Below are 24,560 nucleotides of genomic sequence, written 5' to 3'. Positions count from 1 at the left end.
ATAAGGGATACCTGGCTCATGCAGCTCATGCTATAGTGGGACGCATCCAGTGTTGCAGTTCCCACAAGACATTTTCAGCTTGAACCAGTCTCCTGGGTTCAAACCTTATGCAGAAGAACATCAGCAAGCAAGAACAAAATTACACAAAATACACAATCCCAACAATCATGACTTGTGCAAGGTTTTGCTCGGGTAATACTGACTTCACCCACACCAACTTGTAACCTGCTGCAAGGATTGCCACAATGCAGCTTGTGTGAACCAAATAAAATTAACATACAATAGTATAACTCATGCTGTTATTCATAAGATTAGCTCTACTTAGGTAAAATTACTTTGTGGCTCCAGATGAGGGGCTGTTTGTTTCAGTCTTGTGGTTTCTTTCAGCGGATCTTAGTCTTCTAGTTATTGGAACCTGTTCCATGGATTGAACCAAGATCACAAATATTAGAAAGTATTACTTTTCATAATAAAAGCCTGTGATTGGACGATGGTGACAGGTGGTATGGACCAAGTTCACACTTGCGTGTAAGATAGCAAGTACATCAACCCTCTCTCCATTCATCTGCAGCCCTTACCAAAAGAAATGCCTGGGGGGACTCAGTAGAGATTTCAGTATTGTGTTCCTTCCACATCTTGGATTCCTAAACAACCTAGCTAATTAGCATCAACTTCTTTAGGGGTTTGTGGTGACCTGGAGATGTTCCACGCTTGGTCCCCTATCCTTCAACCCTTCATCTAATATATAAAGCCTACTGCTGCCCTTGTATTGCTGATATGAAGAATTACCTCTGCCAACCTAACTAATAAAGATGTTTGTACTTTGTTGATTAAGTTATCTTGCTCCCGGTACTTTTTAGTGTAGAGCTGGGTGTGATAATATGATGTAAATTATATGATAGCGAGGGTGTGCGTACAGAGTACTCACTCTCTCTTCCACCATATGACAAATGCCGGTGAGATCAATAACTGAGAGCAAAAGGCTATTTTAGGTGCCATCCCACTAGGTGCACGTGGGTCTCAAAAATAGTAGAAATAATGCATCTTATGCCTTCTTTACCTGGAGTGTCAGGTGGCCCATCTTTCTATCAATATGCACGTGCACGTGATTGACTAGAAAAGAACAATGAAAAGGCAACAGACCAATCTCAATATATTAACTCTTATTCTTTGTTTAAACACACATCCCTACAATTAAACGAAACTGTTGTCATTACCCTGGCATTATCCAAGACCTTTTGATTTTACTAAAATTATATATCTAATATGCCTACATGTAAGAGCTTTACCTTTTCATCCGTCTATTTGTGTCATTCACATTCTTCGTATGCCCACTACACCCTACTGCGTGGAACAGTGTGGTTAGTACCTTCAGCCAGTTTGCATACTGGGGAGAATACTTCATACTGGGATAGAAGGAATACTGGGTGAGAAAACTGTACTCTGGACATGAAGGCTGCATACTAGGTGTGAAGGTAGAGTACTGAGTGTGAACCTGGAATATGGAGTGTGAAGATCACATACTGGTTATGAAGACTGCACAAGGGTAGAAACAATACCACTCTGAGGAGAATACTGCGTACTCTGGTGGAATAACTTGGAAAAATACTCTATACCTGGGGCATTAAGTGCAACTTGTGCATGAAGACTGCCTACTAGGGAACAAGATTGCATTCTGGGAAGAACAAAGCATAGCGAGTGAGAACACTGTATATGGGGAAGACTGCATACTGCGTGGCACTGTGTGGCATAGTAAATTTGGAGTAACACAAGGTGAGGCAAGTCACTTCCTTGTGTTTTTCTGCCCTGGAAGGCATATGGGTGGAGCGTGGGTGTTCCCACCCATCCACCCATGGATTTTGGCGCATTTCCAGATTAACTGTTAATGCGTCAAAATGCTGCCTTCCCGGGGGAGGCGTGATAAGGAGAATTATGTTTTTTTCTCCTCATTTTTTCCTACGTGTGCTGCATTCTGCAATGCACATAGAAAAAGGAAAACGCCTCAGAGGATTGTTTTTGTGCAGGAAAGTGTCCCTCCCTGCACACAAACAATCCTGCATGCAACACAAGCACCCTTGCACCATGACTCAAGATTGCCTATGTTGGTGCTAAGCTGCACTCAGTGTGCCAGTGTAGATAGCATGAATACGCATATCTTGGAGGATATGGCGCATTCCTGCTGTCTCAATTTGACGCACCACAGCAAGTTGTCTTGCAACTGCGTCAAATGTTATTAAATCCGCCCCTGAGTGTATATCAGGGAAGAATACCGCATGCTGAGGGTGAAGGCTATGTACAGGGGAGGTGAATGTATTATTATTTGGCCACTGTTTACTGAGAGAGAAGAATGAAAAGTGGGGGAGAAGATTACATCCTGAAGAACTGAAGATTTCATAGTGGGGAATATGACTTGCTTCAGAGGGAGGAGAATGCTACCTGCAAATGAAGACTGCATTCCAGAGGAAGGAATTACTACGTGCTGAAGAAGAGAACATTCTGTAATGGTGGATAATACTTCCCGGGGTGAATACACTGCCTATGAGTGGAAAGGCTGCATAATGATGCAGGAGCTTGCACACTCAGAAAGAGAAGAAGAAGAAGGCTGCATACTGGGGATGAATAATTGTTGGTGGGACATAAAGCACATCCTGGGGTAGATGACAGCACACCAGGCTGGATGTTTGCCATGCCGGGAGAGATAATACACAATGGGGGTGTGAAATCAGCCTACTAGGTGAGAAAACTGTTTACTGCATTAAGGAAGAGAAAAGGTCTAATGGAGGGAGAATAATTTATATTGATGAAGACAATGTTAAACTCCCAAGAAGAAAAGTTTGTCCATTGAGAGAAACATTCATGCCTAGGAGAAAATAGTTTAAACTGAGAAAGAGAGCACTGCATAGTGCAGGGGCATAGACTCTATAGAGTTCTTCATAATGAGGAACAGAATACTCTACTGCTACTTGTTTTGTGAGGGATTTACAGGTCCCTGTGATCTGATGTCCTCTGTAGACACTCAACCGTTTACTTCAGAGTTGTGTGCATCATGGTGAGGCACCCTTTCCTGTGATTTGGCCTTTGGTAATCCGTCCTTTTGCAGATGAAAAAGAGGATGAGGAGCAAGTAATCTTGATCAGTGTGGGCTATCGTCCTCTGATCGTGGGTTGAGTGGCACCCTGCGGAGGTGCCAGAGGTGTTCATTGCTTGAACTTAAGTTACATGACTGCTGTGGACCTCATGGCTCATGAAAGGTAAAGTGAACCACTTTTGGGTTATTTCCACTTCCACTCAACCTCGGATGCTGAACAGCTGCCACCAGTAGTCACGTAGCTCCTGACCTCTAGACTGCGCCAATACATTGCATGATGTTTTTCTCTCTCTTTTCTTACCCATCTCAGGCTCATCCCACCGCTCAACCAGCTGGACCTCCTGAGGAACCTCAAGAGCAAGTCAGGACTCACATTCAGGTCAGGTGAAACTGTAGCCACCTGGGCTAGTTTGGTTGGGGATGGTGGGACCAAGGCCAGAGTAAGGCGAAAATGGGAAAATTGGGATGGTCCTACCCAAAACCAAGGAGCAGAATTTCTGTACATGCGGAGGGGTGTATTCAAACTGGCCTGGGTTTAAAGAGCTCCTACTTCGATTGCCAGATACCCAGATGCTCTTGGATAGTCTTTAACTTTACTGGGAAATAAGTGAGACCAGGTCTCTAGCTTCAGTTCTCTAGCGGCCATGAGTGCTGAATCTGAAGCAAGTTATAGTGTGAATATAGTTGCAGTGACCAATAAGGCAAACATCCTTGTGCATTTAAAGCAATTGCAAATAGTTCCATAATGTACATTGAAGGATGAAATTGAAGGGGCCATTATTTGTTGTTTGGATTTACAGGGCACATTATTTTTAAACAAATGCCATGTTCCCCCTTTCAACAGACAGATTGATTTATCTTAGATACCTGTGCTGGAGTGATTCCTTGGCTGTCCTTACGGTCTTTTCCTGCCCAGTTCTGAGCTTCGAACCCCAATCCTCCTTCTACTGATCTTTGAGTTTTGTTTGCAGAAGGAAATTGGGTTGGTGCTGTTGGCCACCATGAGCATCTTGAGAGCATGAAGCACAAGAAATGGTTTGTTTGTGAGCGTATGTCCTTGGCCCTGTGCTGTAATTTTTGGTGAGCCCCCACTGATTTTTGAATTCCTTATGCAGGAGCGCTTGTTAATTCCCAGGTGCCACCACGAGTTAGATGTGTATGAGTGATGGTCTATGAACTTTTCTGCATTATTGAGTTCCATTACACCCATGAGCAGCTGCAAACATGATCAGGGACTGTTGAGCCTGCAGAGGTTGAAGCACAGACTCCTCCCTGACAGTGTGTAGTATTTTCCTCATTTGGTGTCTTCTATCATACATGAGTGGTGCTGGGATGAGCCCATGAAGCTTCTTCATCCTTATGTGGTATTTATTATCTTTTGGGTTAGGCATGGATAAGGTTTGAGGTGGACTGAGGTATTTATGATGTTTTTGATCATAACTGGGCAAAATCACTTATTAAAGCATGGCTTACAAAATTAAGAAGAGTTGAGTTTTGTAGGAATATCTTCTGCAAGTGTTGTGAATGATCTGTGTTTCCCATGGGGAAGGGTGCTGTGGTTTGCTTATTGGCCTGTTTCCAGATCTTGGTTTTGATGTTGTCCGTTGAACCAGCAGTGACCTGTGTGAAGGGCTCTGCCTGGTTCACCATTGCGTCCACTTTCCCACAAATAAAGCTTTATTCATCTAAGGATATAGCAGTGCTTATATTACGTCTGTATGTATCATCCAATGTCAGTAGTCCATAGGGCATAACTTGGTTCAGTTGAAACAATTTATATAGTGATTTTTCTTTGAAGAGAAACACAAACCATTGTGTGGTGACAAGTTTATTTAATTCTCATGTTTCATCGCCTAAAACTTTCTGCCCTCCAGGATCAATGTACTGGGGGGAAAGTCATGGTTTCCAATTTGAGGCCTATTATTTTCAAGTAGGAAATATCTTGCACCAGTCACTGCCTGACACCCCAGAGGCACTGTCATTTACAAAACAAGTCTTATGACCTGTTGTATTTAGGGTTTAGGGTCAATGCTATTTTTACATTATGTTGTGGTAATTATTTGTATAGTCTTTTTTTAATGGCCAACAGTATTTTCTTTTCATGTATACTGAAAAGAATGCACCTATGATTCCTGTTCTTTGCCACTTGGCTAAATACCTAGCCTACTGACTAAACCCCAGAGGCATTCGTATTTTAATAGGGTTTTCGACTGTCTGTACAGAGCATCTAAAAGTGCTTTTGGCGTCTGTTTCCAGGACACAAGTCAGAGGTGGGAGCGGATGGGCTGAGCTCCCCTCACAAATTTTAGAGAGGCACATCACCTCCATAGCTTGTGGGTGAAGGAGGCTCAAATGTGTCCTTTTATTAGAAACCGCAACTCGTGACGTCACATTGTTGGTGCCATGTTGTTCGTGCCATGCGACTGTTCCATTGCATTAACTTTCAGGGTGTCAGCATTGTGTACATATATTTACATTAATATGTGTCATATTAATATGCGTCATATTAATATGCGTCAATATGTGTAGCAACCCTTGTTCCTCAGCTTTATTTTAAGGCATGTCTAGTAAAGTGAGAGATATGATGAGGCCATGACATTGATTCCAGTAACGTACCCTCCGTGTGACGTCATTGTGCGCTGTTTACGCTATTCAACCCCCCACTGTTTATTTTAGGAAGTGTGCCTTTCTGCCCCCCACACCCCACTCTCCCATGTCGCCTACCGGTGGAAGGACGGGCAGTGGCATTGCCCCCCTGTTATGGGCCCCAGTGCAAGGAAGGAAATTGCCCCATCTCCACCCACCCCCAGATTCTGTTTGACTTGACTTACAAAATACATTCTCAATCAGGGTTCAGACCTCTGGGCCTCGGTTCCACTGCACCTGCTACGCTCCAGTGGCCAGGGGATGGGGCAAGCTACATGAATTTGTATTAGGAAATACCACACGTAATCAAGGTTCAGGGTATGTTACACTCTGCTCAGGGGAGGGTGGGGTAGAATGGATGTCCTTCTGGCTGCATGTGGTAAACTGATTAAATGAATGCCACAACCCTCTGAACAGCAGGAAAACGCAAAAAAAAATATCGCTCATTCTGAGGAAACAAGTCCATCCTTTCTACCCCCACCTAGCCTTGCATCTCTTAGTTACTTTTCCTAGTTGTAGGTACCACACTTGGGGCCAGATTTATTGAAAAGTGTCACAGTGCGGTTCTGCACCGAAATTGGCATTGCCGCGCTGCGCCACTTTAGAAATGCAGGGATGCGCCGTATTTAACTGAATACGGTGCACCCCTGTGATTTCCCCTGTGCTGGTGCTAAATTTAGCTGCCAACGCAGGCATCCTTGCACCGCGCAGCACCACACGCACAATGCAGCACACACTGAAGTGCCAAAGTGTCCTGTTCAAATAATTGTTTATGAGCAAGAAGGGATACCTTCCCGCACATAAACAGTAATTTCTGGCATTTTGCTCTTTCTATGAGTGCTGCAGAATGCAGCAGGCATAGGAAAAGCACATAACGAGGAGGAATAAAAGTAATCCTCCTTGTTGTGCCTTGCTAACGCCACCCCTGGGGGTGGCGTTAGATTTTAGCACTACCTCTGGTTTACGAAATTTCACAAATCTGAGGCAGCGTCAAAATGCAATGGAAGTTGCTGTGGCACGCCCACAGCAACACCCATTCCACGCCCCGTCAATGCACAGTGCTGAGTGGGAAGGAGCCGTATTTACAAGGTGGCGTTAAGCCACAAAAAGTGGCTTAATGCCACCTTGTAAATACAGCGCAGTGCTTAGCGCCATAGGAGGGTCACAAAAAGTGACGCTCCTGTGGCGCTAGGGGCCTATAAATTCAGCCCTTGGTTTTCGATTGCGGTTCTACCTTCACCTTGTAATAAAGACACCTGTACCTGCTCAAGCACAGCTCTGTCATCTCTCTGCGGCTGAGAACAGATAGCTGTTGTCAAGTGGATTTTACCCGCCTTATGCTTCCTTCCTTTTTATGAGCGTGCATATCCTTTTCTCTAGCATTTCTGAAGAGATGCTTTCCAAAGACCTGGTATCAGCTACGTGGTTGCTGTGGTTTCTCTGGTTGCTAATGCACCTTTGGTTGCCAGGCAACCTTTCTCTAGCATCAGCCTTTGTTGCCTGTCTGTCACATGTTTGTGCTGTTTTTTGAGTCCTAGAGATTAATTGCACTTGCGAGGCCGTGTTGAAGATAGTGTGAGAGGAAGAGGCCTCACTAAACTGGTCCCAGGTGGTGCATAAACACAAAGCAAAGGTCGTAGAGGTCCCTGTACCCATTATGAAGGATCACAAGGTGTTTCACTGTATCTCTTGTGCCAGATTTCTTGCTAAACTTGCAGTTCTTTGAAGCCGCTTCTTGTGGGACAAAACTGCAGCGTTCAATGACTGTCACTTCAACGATGCAACCTCTAGTGAGGGCATCCTGTGGAATTAGAACCTTTAAGCCTTATCATTAGCCTCTGCCTAGAGACGCAGAATTTGTCCTCAGGCTTGCTGCAAGGTGTCACAAGGGCAATGCAATACTAAAGTCAGGTTTACCAGGCAACACAAGGTCACCTTACGTGGCCCTGTGTTGCTTGAGTAACGCAAGGCAGAGCAAGTCACTGGCATGCATTACTCTGCCCCGGGAAAGTGTTCTGTGGATGGAGTGTGGGTGCTCCCATGCATTCTCCCTTCTTATATTTACCAATACTGGTAAACCTGGGAATGTGTCAAAATGCTATACCTTCTCACGGGAGGTGCAACAGGGAGAAATGTATTTATTTCTTCCTGTTGTTTCCTCTTTCTAAGTGTGCTGCATTCTGCACCACACTTAGAATGAGGAAAACCTCAGAGGATTGTTTTACATTTAGGAAGGTGCCCCTTCCTGCACACACAATCCTGCCTGCAATGCAGGTACCCTTGCACCATGGCGCACGGATGCCTGTGTCAGTGCTAGGCAGCAGATTGTGCAGCAGCACAGAGGGCAGGAATATACCATACATTGATAAATATGGAGCATTCCTGCTCTCTCCCTTTCACGCAGAGCAGCAAGTTGTCTCACTGTGTTGTGTTGTGTGAAAGTTTGACAAATCTGGCCCTTAGTCTCTAAAGACTCTTTGGTAAGAGTTTCAATCCACCCTGTAGATATAGGGCCTTTTTGTAAAGTTTGAGATATGGGCCACAAAACTACTGGAGTGAAGCAAGCATTGCCTTCTCCAGCCCTGCAACAACCAGCTTGTCAATCTGCGTCAGAGGGAACTTTCATAGAAAGTGTTCCAGGGCGAGAGCACTTTGGCAAAAATACAGTGCCAGGCTGGTTGCCATGTCATGGTAGATTGGTCTGCATCTTTTTTGCAGACTGAAACCCCCCAAAAGAGCTTTGGTTCTGCAAAATAAAGCTTCCCTGATGCTATTGGAGTTTTCTCCTGGTGCAGTCGGGGTAATAATTGCTTTTCCACATTCACAACCACCATGCCTTTAAGGCAGGTGAGTAACTGGGAAATTCAGGTTCTGAACACCCACCCCTACATAAGATTGGTCTTCAAAAGCTGCTAAGCCATTGGTTCTGTGGTGCATGGATCACAGGCAAAGGGTTTCTGATAATAGCTAACTGAGACACTGTCATTGTGAACTATGCAGTTCCCCTGCTGCTGTCTCTATTTGAGGCAGGATAATTGCATGCTGGGTGGATGGGGCATCAGCTGATTGTTGTCAGAAGCCTTACTTCCACCCAAATATAAATGAGAATACATAACTTTTATCCACTTTATCGTAGTAATGCTTAAGTCCTCTATTGTAGCAGTCTTTGACCACCATATTGTATCAATTGTCACATATCCCACAGAATTAAAGTCCAGCTACCATATAGCAGAAGTGCATATACATCCTACATGCAACAGATCCACCGTCACGTAGGGGGCAGTGCTGAAGCAATCTACACAAGGAGTGTGTACATCTGTCAGTATTGTGTGAGAATAGTGTCCTATTACAGCAGCGATTAATGAATCTTATATACTTATGTGGTGCATTACATTGTGGCGTGGTGAGAGCACCACCAGAAATAAGTGGTTCCCCACTGCACCAAACTCTTGGCTTTATCGCATCATTTAGAGTTAGGGAAAACAATGTGTTTGCATATGCAATACCTCCACTAGCTTCACCGGAGAAACCATTGGCATGAAAGCTCATCTGCCATAGGCCCATCATATCAGAGTGACAGTTCGTCCACCTTATTCAGTGCAGGCAATCATCACTGATTTTCTCTGCCCAGGTCAGTCATATGTTGTTAGGGAAAATGTGCAGTGTCCTCCGCAAGGAGGGAGAAATCTCCCTCCATGCCGGAGCCGGTGGATTTTGTGATTTCAGGAAACAAACTCCCACTTCTGGAGTTTGTTGCCTGAAACACCCAAAAACTATGCCAATGAGGTCTAATAAACTTGTGAACTTCTTTGCAAAGTTTAATGCGATCAGTCAAGCCAGGCCAGTGGCAGTTTCACCGAAGAAAAGCTGGGGTTTGCTAAATTCTGTGAGCTGTCTTGCACCATGGAGGAGAGGCCAAGGCCTCTACTGACCTGCCAGGGTTAGCAATTCTAGAACTGGTCCCACTCATAGCCTCCTACCACCCTTCACCACCTCTTTGATCTACTGCTTCACGCTATCAGAGATGTCATTGTCTTTACATTGGGTGGGGCTTTGTTTAACTCATGGCAATGCTGCTAACATTCTGTACTATTGCTTCTTCTTTTAAGGAAAGAGCAGCAGCCTGAGCCATCTCCCAGGTAGGAATCTTTGCTAATATTCCATCATCATCCATCCATGTCCTGTGCTAAGACACCACAAAATTCCATATACTCCTTGCTAATATGTCACAACATTCCAATCATACATTAGGACTGTGCTAAAATATTTCATCCTATCCCATCTTTGAAATAGTCCGTCATATTCCATCCACCTCATGTTAATATTTAGCAAAATTCCATTCATCTTTTGCTAACATTTTAACATATTTCATCCAAGTTCTATTCAGAAGCAAAACAACTTGGAATAACTACTACTTAAAACGTTGGTTTGGTAATATTGAATTTAAAATAATATTTATATGTGCTGTTTAATGAAACTTATAAACAAGATACCTCAGAATGAATAATGCATTAAACAATTTTGCAAACTTTAAAATGAGTTGTTAATGTTGATTTGTTGGTTAGACTCAAAATAATTATTGGGGTAGCATATGGACACCTCACTCGCCTTCCACCATTCTGCTGCACATGTGACTCCTTTCTTTGTCATCCAATAGTGCCTAAGCTTGCACTGAAATAGAATCAGGCAATGGCACTCTGACTCCTTTCTCCTGTTTGGGTTGGAAGTACATGTACCCTGCATACAAATAACACAGCCACAGGTCGATTCTTCTCATACATTTCCCCCTAAGCATGGAACAACCTCACACAATACTTCAGAGTGTCCTCATCACTTCTTGAGTTCCGCAAGAATCTGATGGCCTGGTTCTTTGAATAATTGCACTCGGAACACAACAACCTACTCACTTGTGAAGCGCCTGGATATACCCACGGGTGATTAGCATGCTATACCAATAGACATATCATTATAACAGGCTGTGTTATACTGTGGTGGCCTCACTACACCCTCTCATGCTCTCTATACAAGCATCGCAGTCAAGGCAAGGACTGAGGAATGGTGCTGGCAACAGTTAGGTTCATGGTCAAAATCACATTAACTTGAGATGCCCTCATATGGATACCTCACACCCATCTGGGCTGTCAATATGTGTAGGTTGACTATGAGAATGGCAGACCAGGACTTACAGTGACCAAATAATGGATGGAATACATGTAAGTTAGGGCAGGACTCTCTACATTCCACTGTTAATCATGCATCGAGAGCCTACAATTAGAAACAGAGGTGGGGATGTGACTTCTGTCTTATTTAGAGTACACAAAAGGCTCCACACCAGATGGCTGCCATGTTAACAAGCTTCCATGCACCAGGATGTGATTACACCTCCTGTTTTTGCTCTCCTTGCGTTTTTCTCACACCGCAGCTGCTGGAACCCCAGCAATACTTCACTTGTACCGTCCCTACTTAGCGATTAAGATGATCAGTCATTATCTACAAAACAATACATATGAAATGACACAGGTTTCCTATTGTTATTCTAATTCTACTAAGCCAACCTTTTAAAACTGTTACTTCTAGGAATGTTTTGCAAATGTTTTTTTTCCAGCATAGTAGTAGCGAAATCCATCTCTCAATTTCTCTGTAATGCTATATCCGTTCCCTTATATAGTATTCTATCCATCCCTTGCAATCATACCATAATATTCAGATCTTCCTTGTGGTGGAGATGCCTCTCACCAGCCATCTCCAGACCACCTTCCTAGGAAGATCGAGTGATTAACCGCTCACCTGAGTAGTGATAAATTAGAGGTGACTTGGAGTAGCAAATCTCTGCACAATGACCACATCTTTGTTTCCTTTACAAAGTTGGGCTTGAGTCTCGCAATAAAATGTTACTTTGCACCTCAGAATAACAGCAGATCAATTATTTACAAAGGTCATGAAGTGAATCACTTATGTTGCACCGATTAGTAGACGTTTAGTATATAAAGTTACAGGCACACACAGATGAATACTTAAGAACCCTGGTTACAGAGTTACAGATAGTGAACTTCACTTGGTTTCTTCCAAATTGGATAAAAAGTATAGTCGTTACAGGATATCTTCAAGTGTGGGCAAGGATACTTGTGTATGCATGTTGAAGGGAGAGGGAGCATAATCTTGCAGAGATTGGAAATATAAGTTCCTGAAACAGGTCGGTTGAAGTCAGTTGAAGTGCCACAGAGGGAAGTCTATTCTGTCGCATTTGTCCGGTTGCTTTGGATTCTGCATCTAATGGTTCCTTGCAAATTCAGAGACCTTGGTTGCTCTGATTGGCTGCCTCTCTTTGCTATTTAAGTAGGTTTTCATCCAAATCTTTGTGCAGGGGTCTCAAACGTCTGTCTCCTGACACACATATTAAAAATGTTGGTTAAATGGAACAAGTGCTAATCCTTAATGCAAACTCATTTCTTATGGTGCAGACCCTCTCCGTCCTATAAAAAGCGGAAAAGGATCATAGATTTGAGCAAACTAATGAAAATGCAAACCCATATGCAATAGTGATGCACAGAATGAACAGGGACAATTTTAAGGCACTTCCATGACCATAACTTAATATACAAACAAAGAATAATGCACAATAAAGGAGTCCTTTGAGTTGCTCACTTTGGCATTTCCACAGTAATCCGTAGGGACTGACCATCCTACACATGAGCTTTGTAGTCAGTTTTATCTCCTGTTCTCAGAGGTGAAGAGGAAGAGAAAGACAGGGATAGAAAGACAGGAGAATGCAGTACACCACAATTCAACACGAGAAATTGCAATTCCTTACAAAATAGAACAAGTCCTTACACAATTTGATAATAGCGAGATACACAATACAATAAGGAAAAATCACTGTACAATATAATATGTCGATATGAGATGATTAAATACAGCTTAGTGCTATGGAATACAATATAAGATAATGTGTGGAAAAGCCATCTACTACTTGACAATAAACTAAGAGACGACACAACAAGCAAATACATTATAAAACATATGACAATATGAGATGACAAACCAGCATGAAATTAATCAGTGCTACACAATAAAATACAAGCAAATATGAAACAAGTGTGTGCAGTATTTAACAATAAAGCATACATCAAGACAATAAGCAAAACACATTACAAGACTTTACAACAAAACGAGACAATATAAGATAACATGAAACATGTGTTACACAGTAAAATATAATATGAAACAAGTGCTTGCAATACTCATTTATAAAGTGTGAGACAATATCATGATATAGTCCACAATGCAAGGCAGTAAGAAACAATAAAATACAATGCCACACAATACAATACAATACACTACAATGCAATACAAAACATTACAACACAGTACAATACAATACAAGTTAAAACAGTCCAAATCAATACAACACTCCTCAATGCACTGAAATCCAAAGCAGGATAACATAAGATATATCCTTGCACTATTTGGCAGTACAGCCGAAGACAATATAATAAGCATTAACACAATACGAAAAAATATGAGACAGTATATTAAAATCTGCAAAGAATCAACAATATTTCATACAATGAAAGGTTGTAAAAGACCACTTCAATCACTGCTTGAGCATACAGTGCCAGACAATACAGTGTGATACTATACGATAAGGCAATATAAGATAATATGAGAATTGTAACTCAACATAAGATAATCCAAGAGAAATCCTTGTAATTTTGACAGTAATGTGCTGTACAATATATTAAGCTATAATACAATAAGGCATACACCAATATGTGAGATTATAAGGAAGGATAACAAAGAGTAATCCAATGAACTACAATTCATACTGAATTATTTGCATCACTAAAGAAACATTTGTTGCATAAAGTGAATTGTAAATAAGAGTTTTAGTTTTCAGGTGCTCATCAGACATTACTTTAAAATGCAAATAAGGACCAAAACTGGAAGTGGGTACCAGAGATAAATACAATGTGAATAGTGTGATATCCTCCTCTTACATGAGCTTCTCAAATACACTGGTCCTTTTTTCACAGCATTCAGGAAGCCCAAGCCCACCTTATATGTTCAACTAAGAATGCTATGTAGGAGCTAGTGCCTCCTTTATGAGAGAGCTCATCTTTTAGGGGAAACATGCTGCATTTAAGGCCCTGTTTCTTGCTGCCTGTATCTTGTACCATCCCCCCCTTTAGTCCCCCACCGTCTGTCATCCTTAACAACATCTTATTGCACATACCTTGGCATTAGCCACTTTAGTCATATTTCTCTGTTGACTTTAACACCCACTAATTTTAATTTTTGTGTTAAATGTTTAACTGACCTGACATCTGTGCATTGTACAGTTGGTTACATCAAAGGTCAGGGGCCAACATTTGTTCAATAAAGAATATCTCATCAAAAAGCCACTCAAAAATCTAATAGTGTTAGTTGGAGTCTCAGAAATAAATATTAAGAGATCTGAGAGACCTTGCAGCCGTATCAGTAATATGACTACTTGGCAACTTGGCACCTACAAGAGAGACCCAACAAACCAGACACTAAAAAACATGGTTTATATCCTGGAATACATAGAAGGTGTTAAGCATAGAGACATTTACCTTGAGATGATATTAGCAGTATGCACTGATTCAGTTAATTATGCTTTTTTCTTTCGGCTCACATTACCAGTGACCTGGTTGGGGGATGCAATAGTTATCAGGGTCGGATTAGCCTATAGGGCAGTTAGGCAGTGCCCGAGGAGTTGGGTTGACAGGTCGGCAGGTAGGATGTTGTTTGTCTGTTTGTGGGCCGGTTTTATGGTCTTTTGGGACAGTTTTTACTAGTGATTTCCCAGTTGCTAAAACAAACACTGGGGCATATTTACAAGTGGCTTGCACTTTCGGTGCATCACTTTTTGTGCAGGCTGCAGACTCATATCTACAATGTCATGCAAGGCCACTTTGCGTGGCTTTTCGTGGACTTGTAGATAAGAAGTAAGGCAACACAGCACAAGTCTCTGTATTGCCTTACTCTGCGTCAAAGAGACATGACATGGCAGGTGCATGGGTGTTCCCATGCAACCCTCATGGATTTTGACACATTCACAGATTTACAAGGTTTTGTGAACCTGGGAATGCATCGAAAGCCTACGGCTCCCCAGGGGAGGAGTAATGAGAGAAATACCTTTATTTCTCTTAGTTTTTTCTTCTTTCTATGTGTGCTGCATTCCGTAGCACACATAGAAGAAGGAAAGTGCCTTCATTGATTGTTTTTGTGCAGGAAGGTGTTCCTTCCTGCACAAAAAAAATCTTTCCTATAATGCAGACACCCTTGCACCATGGCGCAAGGCAGCCAATTGTGCACCAGTGCAGTGGAAGAGGACAAGAATGCCCCATATCTCAGAGATACGTCCCATTCTTGCCCTTTTCTTTTGACTCAGGGGAGTACAGCAAAGTGACTTGCTGTGCTGTCCTCTGTCAAAATCTAGTAAATAAGCCTTTCTGTCTGCTAGTAGCCCAAATCCATGCAGTATTTGCTACTTTTCAAAACAATCATACAGCGTGTCTTTACAAGGTCTAAAGTGCCCAGTTCACACACATGGGCAACTTTTTTAGATAGCTAATTCACTAACGGGGGCCACTTTTATTTTGGTGTGTGTGCCTATTTTCTGTTCCAGTTCGACCCTGATTGTTATGTCCAGGGAACCATTTATAACATGCATGATAATTATCTCCTATTCGGGGCTGAGACCTGCAAAATGAAGCATAACATGCAGCTTTGGTGCTTCCGGCGCTAAAAAATGCATGTGGCAGTATTTTCCACATATTTCACATTTTTAATTTCGGCAGGTTAGACAGGCTGAAATTAAATCAGGGGGATGGATTTTATCACACCCAGTTACCGGGTGCAGTAAGCTCCAACAAATGTATTATTGAACCCTTGCACAAAAGGATTTTAGCGTAGGGAGCCACAATATCCTGCTCTGCCCCCTCCTAATGAGGGTCTTGATATCGAGCCTCTTGTTTGTTAGGACCAGCATGACTTGAGTGGGGTTTGGGGGAGGTTTACCAGTGTATTTGACACACAGAGAGTTGATGTTGATCTCCTACTGACAGAGTCAGCCTTTTTTTCTTACTTTGGGCTTCATTTACGAGGCCCTGTGGCACCAGAGCATCTTTTGTTTTGATACTCCAGTGGTGCAGTGTCCCGGCTTATATTTACAAGGCCACAAAAATCCACCTTGCATGACTTTTCATGGTCTTGTAAATATGGAGCCCTTTTGCGCATAACACTGTGTGAAAGGGGCGTTTCATGGGGGTTGCTGTGGGTGTTACCACGCATCACCCATGGAATCCAATGGAATCCACCACATACCCAGATTTTAAAGTCTGGGAATGTGTTAGACTCCTTCACCAGGGGTGGCATTAACGTGGCGCAACGGGGAAAATTACCAATCTGCAGCACACGTAGAAAGAGGAAAACACTATGCACGAACGTGTACTCTCCTGCACATAAACAATCATCCCTGCAATGCAGGCACCTTTGCACCATGGTGCAAGGGTGCCTGCGTTGGCGCTAGGCAGCAAATTGTCTGCCAGCGCAGGGGGCAAAGATACAGCGCGGTGCAGCAAAAAGGCCTGCGGCGTTGCCATGCGCCAAAATTTAGTAATTGAGGCCCAGAGTCTTCGCACACTTCAGTAGGACCTAAGAAGTGGGTGTTTGAGGGCGTGTAATTTTGTCATTTACTAGGAATGTGTAGAGAAGGGAAATAGTACAGATGTGAAGCTGTTAAGCCTGATGCACTGTATGTGAGTAGCAGTTTAAACTTCGACTCGTGTACAAATGATCTTTTGTTAGATCTGTTTGTATAACGCACAGCATCTGCCATAATTATTTACAAAGCCACTCGGTGGCTGGACCACTTTATCTCCAAGTGCCTCAGTTATTCTAGCTACCAATATTGTCAGCACTCACAGGCATTTTCAACACACCTCTATAGTTATTAAGTAAAACATGTGGACATTCACGTTCATGATATATGCTGTCGATATATTTGCTTTCCTACACTCTTTTAAGGTTAGGAGACATAGAAATGAGCTTCACTGTGGGTTTCTGTTATTTTCAAGGATTTCATGTACAAATGTACATTCTGAAATCAACAACCCCTCAAGCCTGCTGGACTTAAGCACAGGAGCAGATCTCGTACCCTTTCTTACTAAGCAAGACATGAAGCGAGTCTAGGATGAAGGTGATACATTAATTTAGGCACTAGATGGCAGCATAGCTTAATAAATCTCATTTGAAGTCCTATGGCAAAATGATATTCCTGCACTGCAAGGCTCATCTTTTTAATATGAACGGCACGGCCGCTCTGATTTAGTAGCGCAAAGCAGCGGAAAGTGATAGCTGTAACAGATGCCCAGATTGAACATACTATCAAGCAATGCAAAGCGGCAAGTGAACATGCTATGCTGCATTGCGTGAAAGGGAGAGAGCAAAACTGCGCCATTTTACTAAGATATGTACCACATTCTCTCCTTGCACTGTCGCTCTTGTGACAGTCTAGAGTCAATGCACGCACCCTTGCGCTATGACACAAGGGTGACTATGTTGAGGTTAGAATGGTTTGTGTAGAAATTATAGTGTCCATCACAAAAACTATTCTTGGAGGCTTGCTCCAATTTGTATGTGTTCTGCAGGATGCACATGCATGCAAAGAGAACGGAACAAGGATCACAGCCTTCAGAAAATCTTGGGTTTGCACAAAAAAATACGTGAGTGGATGCATAGGAATGTCCGTGCTCCACCAGTGCAATGCGTTGCTGCCACAAAGTACCGTCAAGAGTTTAAAAAAAAAAGAAATCAACCTATGCGTGCCTTTGTAAATCTCGTAAAACATTTGAGGCATATTTATCATTATATAACGCAGCACTGCGAGGCACCTTGCTCCATTGCATGATAGGGAAACAGCATAAATGCACCATATTTATCATTGTATGGCATAGTCCTAGCTTTTCCCAGCGCTGGAGCACAATGTGCTGCCTAAAACCAACACAGGCACATTTGCACCATGGAGCAAGCTGTGCCTGTGTTGTAAGTACGATTGCTTTTGTGGAGGTAGGGTCACCTTCATGCACAAAAGCAATCCTCTGAGGAATATTTCTCTTCCTATTTGCGCTGCAGAATGCACACACACAAAGAGGAGATAGAGGAGAAAAGGAGGATATAAACATATTTCTTCTCATTACACCTCATCTGGGGAGTTGTGGGTTTTTGACACATGGCCATGTCTACCACTTCTGGTAAATCTGGGAATGCACCATATTCCATGGGTGGATGTGTGGGAACCCCACGCTCCACCCATGGAACCCCTTCCCAGGGCAGAGTAACGCAACGCATTGATTTGCACTTCATTGCATTACTTTAGATTTATCAAGTTAGGCAAGGCCACGCAAGACTTGCCTGGCTTGATAAATCTGCCTTAAGAGTTGCATCGCTGTTGCATCACGTTGCGTGATACAAGAGCACCGCAACTCCTTTGATAAATATGGCCTATTGTGGCTGCACCAAAAATGTGGCACACTTAAAAAACAACGTGGTAGTAAATCTGGGCAGTAGTATCTACCACAAAAATGTGTTTGAACATTAAAGTGCCCTTTTCTCAGCACAAAAAAACCTCTTTGCAATGCTTTGTATTCAGGGGTATTACTGGAGTGGATCAGCACATACATCTATCGATATTGATGCAAAATACCATTTACTAAGATAGCCAGCCTGGACTCTGTATCAAAAACTAATGCGTACTTGAAGCATGCACAAACAAGGAAAAATGTGTTAATGTCTCCCAGCAACTGACACATTGCTTGTGTGCCGGTGTGCAAGGCACACATTAGATGAATCTGAACCGTCTGCGTTTGTTTATGCATAGGAACTTGTACTATAAGAGTCTGCTGGAAACCAAAATAAAGGGGTCCCTGGACTAATAACAAGAGAGTACCAGGGAATGAAATATATTCGTACTACAAAACGCCTCTCTTTTGTTTGTTGTCTTAAACAGAAACAACTATACTCACAGATAAGAAAAATACATTTATCTTATTATAATTTTTATTGAAAATAATACAAAAAAACTGTTAAGAACTCAACAAAAGACATGAAAAAGACACACAACAAAGACATTACTTAGATAATTCACATAAGACAACAAATGTAACAGCTTCCAAACCTAGCAAAACATATACATATTGTATCAATGTACAAAATTTGCAAATCCAAATTTAATTCCATAGTTCAATATTCTCCACCTGTTTTGCTTATTGGAGTCATTAAATGTGTATATACTCAATCAAATATTTCAGCACTGTTCTTCAACCTAATCTCAATGAATTGCGAAACTCCTATATCCGCTTCAATAGTGATGGCCACATAGTTAAAAAATAATTTGTCTGTTTATGACAACAAACAAAAGAGAGGCATTTTGTAGTACGACTATAAGAGTCTGCTTCCAATGGAGATTTTGTGCAACAACACTTATTCATCTCTGCGGTGCACCACGGTGGGAGGCTAGTGCTTCGCGCAAGGCAACCTATCTGTGCACCAGATGACCTTAGAAGCAAAGTGCCTGTAGGGAGACCCTCCCACCTGGATCCAGTCAGAGGCCCGCTGCCTGTGCACAGTGTACTGTGCTGAGGAGGCCCCCTGGAGCTCGGGCCCCCCCGCACTGCGGGCGCTGCGGGGGCCTTTGTTATGCCCCTGCTGTAGTATTGCATATGAATGCACATGAAATTCTCCTATCCTATCTAGGAAGCCTTTTTTAAATAAATTATTTAGATCTGTATTTTACATATGCACCACAATAACGTATGCTCAAACATGGGCTGATGTATATTATCATATTTAAATGATTATAATTGACAAAAAATACTTATGGATGCGTAGGCGTGCCTACAAATACGATGAAAAGCAAGCATTTCTAAATCATCTGTTCACCTTAAACCAAAAGCCCATGATAAATAGATTCTGATTCTCATTAATTCCCTTCAAAGATTTCTGGTTGTACAGCCCTTGATCCATATTTTATGTGTATGCAAATCCGTGATCACTGAAAGATTATTCTTGCTCAGATCAAAGTTTCAATCTTTAAACATTCGGACATGTCCTGATGTGATCAGGGCCCGTTTATCAGGCTCAGATCCCCAAATTCTAGACACTTTCTTAAAATGTATGTTCATCACCTGTAATAAAATTGAAATTGCCCGTGCTAGACAGTAGCAAGTTGGCCTGGCTCAGTATAATTGCTCAGAATTTAATTAGTTTAGGGCACCTCCTGTTTAATGCATTTTCTTGTCGCTATGTGTATTGATTGCAATAATTGTAATAAATTAGGCAATAAATTACTTGTACTGATAATTATTGTCATGTAATATGAAACAATACTAACAATAGTGCACATATAATAAATAAACATAACAATATATGCCATTAAAAATACGAATTAAATCATGTTGTTCTGGACAACCATGATTAAACTAATTGCCATGTTCACAATCAGCAGACGTGCATTTATCACAATCAGTCTAGGAGATAGAGACACCGTTGTAATACCTTAGGAATAATCTTGTTCTGGCCTCCCTCATTCATATCATGTCGACTGTGTTTTCTGGTTTCTGGTTTTGTATCATATACCAAGAGACTAAATTAACCTATTGGCGGGACAGGTCCCATATCCCATTCAATTATACTCAGAAGTCCATGGCCTCTTCCTGTTAAAGGACGGAAGATAGGAATGTATACTTGGCAGTGTGGAATACATCCTTTCCAGAAGTTAGGCCTACATTTACTTCAGTTTAACAGTTTAGCACTGTGCATGTGTATCTTTACAATGGTACTTAAATCAATCATTTGTGTAGTGGGTGTGTCTAGTCAAATCTTAAGCAGATTGGTGTCTTCAGATCTAATCATTATATGATTCCAAATCACAAAAGACATGCTAACGCTAAGGGCCAGCCCCTATATAAATACCTGTGTGAGATTACCTAATTTAGTTGTAACATGTTGATGAAACTCATTCACTCTTAAGTTAAAACCTTTGCTTTCTTTTTAAGCACAACGAAGTAAACTTTGAAGTCTTAGAGTTGTTTTAGATACTTTGAGGTACTATTTACAGTAGAGCTTCATCACAGCATCCTGAATATTGATGTGCCAGGTATATTTGGACCTTCATCTACTTGTCCACAAGGGAAAGATCAAATAAGTTTTACTGAGGCATCCTCCCAACTACTGGCTCTTGGGAGAAGAATGTTTGCAAACCCACTCAAGCCAAAAGTCCTTGAAATGATGTAGAAATGAACTTCCTGCTGCACTGGTGAATCCACGTGTAAGTGAGGAGAAGGCACACTTGAACTTTCAACAATGACATTCAGTATTTCTAGGCCATATTTGAATTAGAGGCTATCATAGCACATCTATGCCACATGATAGTATACATTGAGATCTGCCACTGCAAGCTCACTCATAATGTATGGTTTACCTAATTCCCCCCAGCCCTAACGCTCTACCCAATGCAGAATAATCTGAGCATCATGATGTTAAAATTAGGAGGAGAAACATTGGAAGGTGAACATAGGGACATTTGAAGCAGAAATACCCTCTTTTCAAAGGGTTTTGTCCACATAAGTTGTATTTAGTTGCATGAATTCCAACATTCATGGATACAAACCATCATAAGGGATTTAATTTAAGTGTGCCACCTTGGTGCAGCGAGGGGAATGCAGCTTGTTTGTTGCTGAAACAAAGCTCAGTTAAATGGTGATGTGGTAATGTATCTAAGGGTCCAATTTAAACGTGGGTTGTCAGAACATCCTCCACCAGGGCAATGGAGCAAATTACTCCATCGCCCTGGCTGAACGGTCCGTTGGCCTGGTGGGCATTGCTAATATTGATAGAAACTGCTGTCATGACATTTCCTGCCAATGCATTATAACTTTGCCAGATGTCTTTGGAAAATATGACTGAGCTCCTCGGCAATGTTACCATTTTTTTTATCTTCAAAAAGAAAATCCCAAAGTGGGATTTTGTTTTCATAAATAAATAATATTGCCCCCCTTGATGTGAGAGTTTTCTCCCTTGGCGAGGGGGGCATTGAGCACTTTTCAGTACCGCTTACTGCCATTTTTGTTTTCTGGCAATGACGGCGACTGTATGACAGTTATATGTTCACCCATCTAAATTAAATGGGTAGACACATATCCAGCACACAAACAGCAACTCAGCAAAAACACAACAGAAGAGAAATCGAACACAAATTTAGAAAAATAGTAATCTTATATAATAATAATAATTTATTATAATTTATTTTTATATGTTAATAAACATTTGACACCAAAACAACAAAAATCCAATCAGTAGAATCGGAAAAATGTTATTTCCAAGATTTAAGGTAAGTATAGCACCTTAAAGCACCAATCACTGTTATGTGTTCACGCGAGACACTTGGGTCCCTGTAGCTCAGACCAGGAGGTCAGTCAGCTGACCAGTGGAGTCACTTCAGCCTGGGATGAAGGGTGCAGGTCTGGTCTTTCTTCTCAGGCTCGCAGGCCACAAGCAGCAGGGTAGTCCTCTGGCAGCAGGGCAGTCCTTTCTCTGTAGTTTCCATAGGGCCAGGAGTGTCCTGAAGAGTGGGCCTTCGGGTCCCATTTTAAAAATCTGTGTCCCTTTTGAAGTAAGAGAAGCTGCTAGAGTTTTCCCCCTACAGAAAAGGTTGGCATTCCCTGCCTCCCTCCACTTTCTCCAGTTTGTCTAGTGGTACAATCCAAAAGAGTGAAGTCCTTTGTGTATAAGCTGGGCCAGTGCCTTTGAAGCGCAAGTGTGTTAGGTGACAGTTCTCCTCCCACATCGAGCCAGGATGGCATATCCTGCCAACACCCAGACCCTCTATTGTGATACTGTCTTCAAGGAATACACAGAAGCCAGTTTTCAGCTACAGCTAGTCATCTGACACAGGACACAGGCTGTAGGAATCAAATGGTTGGAAAGGAAAATGCCATCTTTCTAAAAGTGACATATTCAGAATTCTGACTTTAAATCAACATGATTTTTCCAGTAAAGATGATTTTAAATAAAAATCCATCAGACACCAAACATGAACTTACTATCTGTTCACAAACAAAAGTTATCACTTTTTTGAATGTGATAAGCTAACACAACGCCATCCTATGGAAGAGGTAGGCATTGAAATAGTGAAAAATGAATTTAGGAGTTTTTCATTAACAGTACATGTCATACGTAAAAGTTCAACTTTTTAAAACCACTGCATCTTATCTTATGGGCTGTTTTGGGCCTACCCTATTGGTGTCATATGTATTAAAAAAGGAGGGTGTAGGCCTGTCAAAAGGTTTATTTTCCTAGGTCAAAATGACAGTTTAAAACTGCACACATAGGCTGCCATGAGAGACCTGTGTCATGTTTTGAAGGGATTTTTAAGAGGGTTGCGCAATAAGTGTTGCAGGCCCACTAGTAGCATCTAATTTACAGGCCCAAGCTACCTGTAATATCACTTTACTAGGGACGTATAAGTAAATACAATGTGCCAATTGGGTGTAAACCTTTTTTCACCACGTTTAAAGGAAAGAGAACAAGCACTTTAACCTTGGTTAGCAGTGGTAAAGTGTGCAGAGTCCTAAGGCTAACAAAAACAAATTCAGCAAAATAGGAGGGAGTGAAGGCAAAACATTTGTGTGTGACCCTGAAGAGGCGGCCAGGCCCAACATTAACATAACATAACACAGCATAACATGACATAACGTAACATAATGTAACTTATCATAACAAATTGTCACATACTGTAACATAGCATAACATATGATATGTAATCATCATAAACTGGTCAGTTTGGCATATTAAGAAATCTGATGTCCAAGAATGCAGTGTTTAATACTTTGATGTGCAATTTTTATTATAGCGTTAAACATCAGTAAAGTCTGTTTCCATGGATTAAGCAATCACTTTTTGAGTGGGTGAAGATGAGATAAAAGAATTTTCATTTTCAGACTCTGTGTTAAATAATTTTCTCGTGTGTGTGTGTGGTACATGCTGTGATGCTTTATTATAACTTTCAAATTAAGTATAATTCTGCAGCTTGATTGAATTGTAATTTTCGTACACTGTTTTATCTGATATTATAATTATAATTCAAACATTATTTTTTAATTGATACTTGTACTCATGGAGAAATTTGAACACAAATAAAATGCTTGCCACTTGGCAAAGTGGTCCCTAGAAAAACAGTAAGCACCCCAATGGTGTGAGAGAAAGACGAACTCAGTTATCCCATAACTCACATATGTCACATCATCATGATGCACAGTCCTAGAAGTGACATTCTCTATAAACAGCTACATAGCTTCAATAACAAGGATTATGTTGCTATGAGCCCTTGTGACTGTATAGACATTACCAATAAAAAGGTTTTGGGTAAATTTCAGACTTCAAATAGACCTCTTGTGTGTGTATGCAAGATAATTGTCTACTGCAAATGTGGGACACAAGTGAGGTTTTTCAAATAGCGTTTGGGTATAGATGTTCTATTGATAACCGCAAACTGGCCAACATTTTTGTAAACAATATTCAGCACACAATATTTATGTCAGACGATATTCTGGCACTGATATTTTGGTACCATATCCTTGAAATTGTATCTTTGACCCTGCTAATACAGCACAAGAAATCATCCAAAGTGATGTGGTTCTGAACAATATTGTTTAATTCTCCTTTTAAAAACATAACATAAAAGTATAAGATATTCTAGGGGTATTATGCAATGAACATACCAATCTTTTATGTGCTCTTCTGT

The 24,560-nt window shown here is 41.5% G+C and overlaps 1 protein-coding gene across 3 annotated transcripts in view; it reads left to right on the top strand.

Annotated features, from left to right (window-relative positions):
* KCNQ2 (potassium voltage-gated channel subfamily Q member 2) overlaps positions 1–24,560 on the top strand; it is a 312,417-nt gene that overhangs the window by 232,895 nt on the left and 54,962 nt on the right. For all 3 annotated transcript variants that reach the window (XM_069243203.1, XM_069243202.1, XM_069243204.1), the window contains exons 10-11: positions 3,399–3,467; positions 9,844–9,873. In XM_069243203.1, the coding sequence (XP_069099304.1) occupies positions 3,399–3,467; positions 9,844–9,873 (99 nt within the window). The remainder of the gene's footprint in view (positions 1–3,398; positions 3,468–9,843; positions 9,874–24,560) is intronic.

Source organism: Pleurodeles waltl, chromosome 7 (assembly GCF_031143425.1).
Source record: "Pleurodeles waltl isolate 20211129_DDA chromosome 7, aPleWal1.hap1.20221129, whole genome shotgun sequence".
NCBI classification, from domain to species: Eukaryota; Metazoa; Chordata; class Amphibia; order Caudata; family Salamandridae; genus Pleurodeles; species Pleurodeles waltl.
The sequence above is the reverse complement of the archived record's forward strand: the minus strand, read 5'-3'. Positions and strand labels throughout refer to the sequence as shown.